The sequence below is a fragment of the Plectropomus leopardus genome, chromosome 17 (assembly GCF_008729295.1).
Source record: "Plectropomus leopardus isolate mb chromosome 17, YSFRI_Pleo_2.0, whole genome shotgun sequence".
In the NCBI taxonomy this organism is placed as follows: Eukaryota; Metazoa; Chordata; class Actinopteri; order Perciformes; family Serranidae; genus Plectropomus; species Plectropomus leopardus.
Window position 1 is genome coordinate 22,525,934 of NC_056479.1, and position 8,582 is coordinate 22,534,515.

The 8,582-nt window shown below is 39.2% G+C and overlaps 1 protein-coding gene across 1 annotated transcript; it reads left to right on the forward strand.

Annotated features, from left to right (window-relative positions):
- The first annotated feature begins 536 nt into the window (after positions 1–536).
- On the forward strand, positions 537–5,226 carry zgc:55558. The gene is made up of 5 exons (XM_042505366.1): positions 537–821; positions 1,057–1,169; positions 2,801–2,979; positions 3,807–3,966; positions 4,840–5,226. The coding sequence occupies exons 2-5, from the start codon at positions 1,059–1,061 to the stop codon at positions 4,951–4,953; spliced, it is 564 nt and encodes a 187-aa protein (XP_042361300.1). The 5' UTR covers positions 537–821; positions 1,057–1,058; the 3' UTR covers positions 4,954–5,226.
- Positions 5,227–8,582: the final 3,356 nt, after the last annotated feature.

Sequence of the window (8,582 nt, forward strand, 5' to 3'; positions counted from 1 at the left end):
TAATAATAATAATAATAATATAGTAGAAACCAATTTAAATGTATTGTAGTTGCGCATTGTGACCATTGGAGGGCAGTAAACATATTTTATCGACACCCAGGTCTCAAAAAGCGATAACAAGTAAGACGCCTACATTTCCGGTGATATGCTTCAAAATAAAAGCCCTGTGTGTAAATTAAGACGGTTAAAGCATTTCGTAGTGATTGCCGAGCTGTTTATTTAAATGTAAAACATGATTTAGAGGTTTGTAAAGTTTGCAACTATGAGTATAGATACACTTTGTCATCAGTTTGGAGTTTAGGGGAAAAAAAGTTTAGAGTTGAGAAGAACCATCAATGTAAAAAAAAAAGAAGTTTCCCATGTAGACCACGCCCAATTAGGGCTACTCCTATTTTTGATTGGACAGATTCACCAGTTTTGGGTGGGGTTACACGCTAAACCTCAATTGTGATTGGCCCCTTCCAACGTCTGTCTGCATGCGGTCTGTCGATTGGTTGTTTGACGACGGGATTAACGTGGAAACGCTCTGCTTTCAATGAGACCACAATCGAGACAAAATAGGAACTCACACGGGTTCAAGCTCTTTATTTATTCATTAAATGACGTTAATTTTTCATTAGTAGCTCCGTAAATCCGTGGCTCACATTTTGACACGTAATTAGAGTGAGTAAAACAAGTTGCGGGCAGATCCTGAAAGTTTGTCTACAAGTGTTTGGAATAAGGAAATCGTCTCCGGCTAACGTTATGTAGCAAGCTGATCTCAGTTATCCACTCGTAAACTCTGCTATCATTTCACAGACTGTTGTAAATCGCACTTAAAGGTAAGTAAACAATCAACACTTTTACCACCTGCGATCATTCACATCGCTAAGAAAGAGTTAACATAAAGATACTAGCGGTAACGGATAGTAACCTAAAATCTGGGTCAGTGTCTTCGCCATGTCAGTGTAGGGAGGAAGAGGGTTATATCAACTGGTTTGATTTGTCCACGTGCACCTTATAGTCGGCTAATCCGGTGTAAAATCACGACTACCTGCTGTCTTAATCCTCCTCCAGGCATGACCGAGTACAAACTTGTGGTGGTCGGGGCAGGAGGTGTGGGGAAGAGCGCTCTCACCATCCAGCTCATCCAGAACCACTTTGTTGATGAATATGATCCAACCATCGAGGTGAGACAACATTAGACACTGTGTCATGGGGAAGTTAAGTGCGATTTAGTTCAAATACAGAATCTAGAATTTACCACGATCATACTTGGGTGTGTTTATAGATGTGTTTAGAGTGGATCTCGATTTAAAGGGAAAAATCACCTAAATAAAGAATCCCAATTTGTTATTTACATAGCGAAGGAAAGTCCAATCAATATTTGTGGACATGAGCTAATCTCTCAAAGCCAGAAACAGAAGTAAGCCTCAAACTTGTGGCGTCATGCAGCAGAGATACTCACCTTGTTTTGATTGGGCAAAGTGACAGGAGGCCAGACGCAGCAAAGCTGTACGTGTTTCTAGGATTTTAGGATGACGCACGTTTCTAGAATTTTCACAGATTTCTAGGATTTTAAGACATTTCTAGTTCAGGAGGTTTTTAGTAGTTAAGTCAAGGATTTTATGATTTTCTAGGATTTGAGGATGTTTATAAGATTTTAGATTTTTCTAGGAATTTTTTTTTTTTTTACCCATGTGTCTAGGATTTTAAAACATTTCTAGGAATTTAGGAAGTTTCTAGGATTTTGGGACATTTCTAGGACTTTAAAGCATTTCGAGGATTATAGGACATTTCTTGGAATTTAGGACGTTTCTAGGATTTTTGGACATTTCTAGGACTTCAGGATGTTTCTGGGATTTTAGGTCGTCTCACAGGTTTCAGCACATTTCTAGGATTTTTGTGTCTTCTCTGACAAATGTTTCCTTAATGATACAGTATTTTTGTGTGTAAAAAAATCAACCAGGGCTAACTAGGCTCTTTTATGTACTAAATAACCAACTAACTAGGTAAATGTGGCAACACAAAAATAATAAAGTACTCAGAGTTCTACATTAAAAACCTTATCCAAAAGAAATCTTATACAAAAGTATAAAATAACTGTCCACAAAAGGCACTTAAATGTCAAAAGTCAATGTATTAGTGACACAGCAAAAGGGCCTCATCAGAGTCATATTATTATACATTTAATTATAGTATTATTAATACTGATCCATAAACATCTAAGAAGCTTTTTAATGTTGTAGCTGGTCGACGTTGAAGCTCATTTTAACTTCTTCATGCAGCAGGGCAGTCTGTTATGAAACAATGCTTCTTACCTTATAAACTGTTTGTATGGCTTGTCTCGACAATCTTCATCTGCAAGGTGAACAGTAAGATAGCTGTCAAATAAATACAGTGGAGTAAAACATCACCGTGAAAAGTGGTATCATAAACACCAGGCTATGCCGTCCAAAAAAATCTACAGCACCATCAGACGGGACAGTATCAGCTATTAAACAGCTCTCTTGCAAGCCCCGATCAGTTTCAAATGATTTCCTCTAGCAGATATATAAAGCAACACTGTTCACTCTGCTGTGTAATCTCTTTAGTTTCTCACACTGTTGCCTAAAAATTACCACAAGTTGGTTGCAAAACTTTATTTTCTAACTGTGTTATATCTGCAAGTTCATTGCAAAACTTTCCATTCTTGCTGCTACATGACACACCACCAGTGTGTCTGTACAAAAAAATCTCTGGAATTAACATGATGCAATCCACTGTCAGGTTTCTTGGCAGATGCATTTGCCTGCATGATCAAGTCAATGCTGTGTTGCAGGACTCGTACAGAAAACAGGTGGTGATCGATGGAGAGACGTGTCTTTTGGACATCCTGGACACTGCAGGTCAGGAAGAGTACAGCGCCATGAGGGACCAGTATATGAGGACAGGAGAGGGCTTCCTCTGTGTGTTTGCCATCAACAACACCAAATCTTTTGAGGACGTTCACCTCTACAGGTACAAGATGCCTCACACCGCTGGTGACTTGTATCAGTAATAAAACACAGCTGAAGAAAGAGGTAGAAACAGTACAGTTGAGGAAAGATTAATAGTCTACTTCAGCAGTTCGTGTTTAACTTGGCACAGTCCGTAATCCAGCTGTGTGAGGTTCAGACAGTCTAGCACTGCAAAGACTGCTTCCTTATCAACAGGAACTGCCCTTGTAATAATTTGCACCACTTATCTATACATGTGCTGAGTGTGGTTACAAGTTTTTTGGGGCATTTTTGCACCATGATCTAGGTCATATTTTTGCACTAATCCAAATATATAAGCAAAACTGAAGAACAATTTCGGTTTTGTAATGATAAAAGCAGGGTTCCCATGATAATGAGAAACCTGGAAAACTCACTGAATTCCACAATCACATTTTCCAGGCCTTGAAAAGTCATTATATTCGTCAAAATCATTGAAAGTTCTGGAAAAATAATGACATTTTGTGTAATGAAATGGTTGCTTTTATGTTCCAGGGATAACCCTAATATACACCGATGTGTACAATATTTGGTTTACTTTCACGTGTGTTTCTTCATTCTCTGCCTGGGTTCTTTTCTCACTCACTGGATGCCAGCTAAAATTATGTTTGAGCAGAGTTTTAGTAGGATATGTCTGAAAAACATCCTGCCAGTGGAGCAAGCAGTAAAAGTCTTTATTATAATTTATTATAAGTGCTGGAAAAAGTCATGAAAAGTTTAGAAATTTTGTCCATGAAAATGTGTGGGAGCCCAGTAAAAGTAAGGCTAGCCTCAGTCTCTTAAGCACTGTGGCATGTGTCTCCTCTTTAGAGAGCAGATCAACAGGGTGAAGGACAGTGACAGTGTTCCCATGGTGCTGGTTGGGAATAAGAGCGATCTGAGTACCCGTACAGTGGAGACACGGCAGGCGCAGGAACTTGCACGAAGCTACGGAGTACCGTTTGTGGAGACATCTGCCAAAACCAGACAGGTTTGTAGGAAAGACTGCGACTGTTTATCAGCACGCCGTTGTTCCGAATACGAGTCATGTAAACAATATGTTCCATTTGGATATTCCAAATCAGGCCCCTGTTTGAAGGTAGCATTTTCCAGATAAGAAATGGAATATGCTGTTACTATTAAAGTTTTTAGGAGCATTCATTGGAAATGTATTCAGTGCATTTAGAAAATGCATCTCATTGTGGGGTTTTTACTGCATTTAGCAACACAAAGCTTCTTGCCGGTCAACTCTGTGCGTTGTACACAAACCAATAAGGCAACAGTTTGTCAGGCTGGTGTAGAGAGGCATGCCCAACAGAAAAGAAAAGGAGGAAGTAACACACTCAAGTCTTTGATAGCAGCATGTTTTTGGATATGTGCAAATATTGTAATGTTGGCCTTTTCAAGAAGGTAGTTAGAGGAATGAAGGAGGGAGGCTGTGTTTGCACAGTTCAGAAGGTCCGCCACCAGTGGAAAACTTTAAATTGTAATTTGACGCAAAGAACCAAAGTGGCACAAGTTGCTGCGGTCGTTCCACCTTCCCATAGTTGACATGATGAACAACATGTTAGGGCACGATAATCGAAGTATGCACAGCTGCATGTCAGCAGTAATATTAGTGAAATATTCTTTGTCATTAGCCAAAAACAAACAGCTTGGTAGGAATATTATATGTCATATATTATAATTCTTTTGGAATATTATATGCATGTAAATTCAGTAACACCTTCATTTAGTCTGCAATCATACATTAGCCTTGGTTGAGTAAGTACAATATTTGCAAATTAGTGTCTCAAATGAAAATCATCTCAAACATAATCGTTATTCAAATATGAATCTTTGTTTTTGTGTGCCCGACTTGCAGGGTGTGGAGGAAGCTTTTTATTCGCTAGTGCGGGAGATTAGAAGATACAAGGAGACCAACCGTAGCAACAAGAAGAGCAAGAAGAACACTCAGAGACGTTGTGTAATTCTATAGCAAACCACACACACAGCATACTTTACAGCACTTAACGCACGCCCCCACACACTGCACCTCCTCTGTCACATTGAGGACGTCCTGCACAGCTCAGGGCAGGGAAGCATATGTGGCAAAAATCCATGTTTACTGCAGTCACACTTTCCTCTTACGGTATGTCACCACAAGATTTGCCATTTTTTCATCCAGTGTGCAGTGTCTGTTTAACGCTGTGAATTCAGTTCGTTTTTTCTTTTTTGTTTGGTGACCAAACAAATAGGAGTTTTTTAGTTTTTTTTTTTTTTTTTTTTTTTTTTTTGGTTAAGCATTTGTTCAAACTTAATTTGAGTCTGTGGTAGAAAGATTGAATTTGTTTGTGAGGATATTTCTCCTTTTACTAATTATAATTTGCCCCGCCAATGACTTTACAAACTGTTCAGCTCCTTCACGCTGAGAATGCGGATGCAGCTTTCGCTTTGGTCACACAGGGACGGGATGGCTCACGGCAGTGACCCCAGTACCCCGTATTCCCGCAGTATCCCCCACAGGACTTCCTGAGTGACACGATCGTAGGCTTTCACCAAGTCCACAAAAATGTTCCTTCCACTGCTCGACAATATCCCCAGTCCAGGTCACCAGTTCTCCTCCCCTGCTGAGGACACCCTGAGACAAGCCCTGCTTTCCCTTCCAGCGGCATCTCACGGTTTGCCAGAACTTCCTTGTGGCCGGCCGAAAAACCTCCATGGCCTCCCTGAACTCCTTCCACACCCAAGCTTTTGCTTTGGCGACCGCCTCAGCTGGCCCACCGGTACCTGTCTGCTGCTTCAGGAGACCCCTGGGCCAATAATGCCTGAAAGGCCCCCTTCACCACTGGTGTCCACCAGCAGGTCCTTTGGTTGCCGCCACGACAGGCATCGACGACCTCCTGACCACAGCTTCCAGCAGCTGCCTCCACAATGGAGGTTTTGAATAAGGACCCCAACCTCCCTGAGAGGGAGTTGAAGACCTCGCAGACAGGGGCATCTCCCAGATGTTCCCACTTCGCCCTTCCTACATGTTTGGGTTTACCTGGTCTGTCCAGCAGCCTTCCCCACCACCCGATCCAACTCATCACCAGGTGGTGATCAGTTGACAGCTCTGCTCCTGTCCTCACCTGAGTGTCCAAGACAAATGGCTGCAGATCGGATGATACCACCACAAAGTCTTTCATCAATGTTTGGCCAAGGGCAAGCTATGCTCAAACATGGTGTTCGTTATGGACAATCCATGACTAGTCCAATAACATTCCTCCCAGTCACGCCCCTCCAGTGAAGTTACAGAATTAACGCCTGACAATGATATGCCACCGGCACCATTCAAGAATTTAAAGTTTGCATCCATGTCTGAGAAAACATGGATGTTTCTACATGGATGTTTAAGTTGGGCAACCAGAATTGTTGTCACCAATTCAGTATCTGACCAATTCCCCCCCATCTGTTCCTGAGTTATCATGCTGAGAAATGGACAGAAAAGTATTTTTGCAGAACATTGTGAAATTGACCTTTAGCCTTTGAATATAAAATGTCATCACTTCATCATTACAACCTTGGATGTCATTTTAAAAAATATACATATAAAAATGTCATAGTATATTATGTTGTTAAAAAAAATCACACTATAGTTTGTAAAAATAAAAAATATGTAAAAGTACAGTATGTTGTTTTAAAAAAAATTATAAAAATGATTCCAAAAATCATAAGATCGTCATCGTAACATTTGTAATTCAAAAGAATAATAACGTCATAGTAACATATGTCTATCCATAAATCGTAAAAATGTAAAAGTATAGTTTGTCAGTCCAGTCATTTGAAAAGTCGGAAAAATGTCATACTCAAGCAAAAATCTTACAGCATAGATGTTTAAAAAAAATGTCAGAGTATAATTTGTCACTGAAAAAAATCATGAAAACATCACGGAAGATAAAGTAATTGAAAAAAATGTATGTTGAAAAAAAATCAAACAAGTCATAGAACAATATGTGGTCAGAAAAACTGAAAAAAGTTTCACACTATAGCATGTTGAATCAGATCCACTCATCGTCATCGGATCTCAACGTCCCCACCTCCAAAAGCAAATTGCTCTCTAAAAAATATAGATTAATATCAGTCAGATAAAACAGCCTCCATTCCATTCGTAAAATGGCAGTTAGATGTGTCGATCTCTCCTGATGCTGTCTTCTGGAACCAAATATGTAAAAACATCTACTACTAAAAGTGTTAACTTACAACTCATATAATATAAAATTCTCCACATTATATATTATTATATATCATTACGCGGGTCAGAAAATGTTCAGAACAGGATATGCATGAGAAAAATGCTCACACTGCACACAAAACCGCCCAGACCATTACATTCACGTCATCTGGTATTGTACACCTGTCAGACATTTTTGGGTAGTCACAAAATCAATATCCTGCTTCTTAGGCTGCCACATCCCACTATTCCCATCCCTCTGTGTACTAGGTGACATCTCCAACATGAACCTGAACAAAACCAAAAGTAAATTACCCCTCACAGACCTAACGATTGCCAAGAAAACAATCCCGTTGCCGTTAAAATAAAAAAAAAACTCCATAAACATGACCCACTGGAAAAGCTTGCTGTCAGATCACATATCACTGGAAAATAAAATACCCTTCCCTGTCAGAGACATCACTACTCAATCCTCCTTCATCTGGCAATCACTAGCTCATTTTCTAAAAACATAATGGTTTTTACCTAAAGGTTAAAAAAAACTGTACTATAGTATGTCATCCAAAATGGCATAAAATGTAATACTATAGTATGTTGTCAAAAATGGCAGAAAAATGTAATACTATAGTATGTTGTCCAAAATGACCTGCTTTTCTGGCCTTTATTTCCACTTTGTATAATATAATGCGTCTCTACAAGCTGACAGCTGTTCTGTTGTTTTTAGCCATTTTAAGGAGCGGTCAGATTTTGACTTTTGTCAACATACGACACTATTGCCTTTTTTGCCATTGTTTTGAAGTTTGAACAGTCTTGACATACTGAAATTTGAGTTTTTTTGCCTTTTTTGGCCTTTATTTTCACTTTGTGTACTATGACACGTCTCTACAAGCTGTTCTATGTGGTTTTTAGCCATTTTTAGGAGCGGTCAAAATTTGACTTTTTTCGACATACTATACTATTCCTTTTTTTGACATTTTTTTTGGCATTCTAAATAATGAGGTTTTGGACTTTTTTAGTCTTTATTCCCACTTTGTATACTATGACCCATCTCTATAAGCTGTTCTATGTCGTTTTTAGCTATTTTTAGGGGCGGTCAAAATTGGACTTTTTTCGACATACTATACTATTGCCTTTTTGGCTATTTTTTGAGGTGCTAAATTCTGAGGTTTCTGGCCTTTATTTTATCTTTGGATACAATAACACGCCTCTACAAGCTGTTCTGTGTTGTTTTTAGCCATTTTTAGGAGCGGTTAAAGTTTGACTTTTTTCGCCATACTATACTATTGCCTTGGTCGCCATTTTTTGGACATGCTAAATTCTGAGGTTTTTAGCCTTCTTCTACCTTTATTTTCACTTTGTATACTATAACGCGTCTCTACAAGATAATCTATGTTGTTTTCAGCCATTTTTAGGAA

What these genes read in the sequence shown, in the direction of transcription:
- zgc:55558 (XM_042505366.1), top strand. Translation starts at nt 1,059, where the DNA reads ATGACCGAGTACAAACTTGTGGTGGTCGGGGCAGGAGGTGTGGGGAAG. An exon ending in GAGGACGTTCACCTCTACAG is followed by an intron (nt 2,980 to 3,806) that starts GTACAAGATGCC and finishes TCTCCTCTTTAG; the next exon opens with AGAGCAGATCAACAGGGTGA. An exon ending in CATCTGCCAAAACCAGACAG is followed by an intron (nt 3,967 to 4,839) that starts GTTTGTAGGAAA and finishes CCCGACTTGCAG; the next exon opens with GGTGTGGAGGAAGCTTTTTA.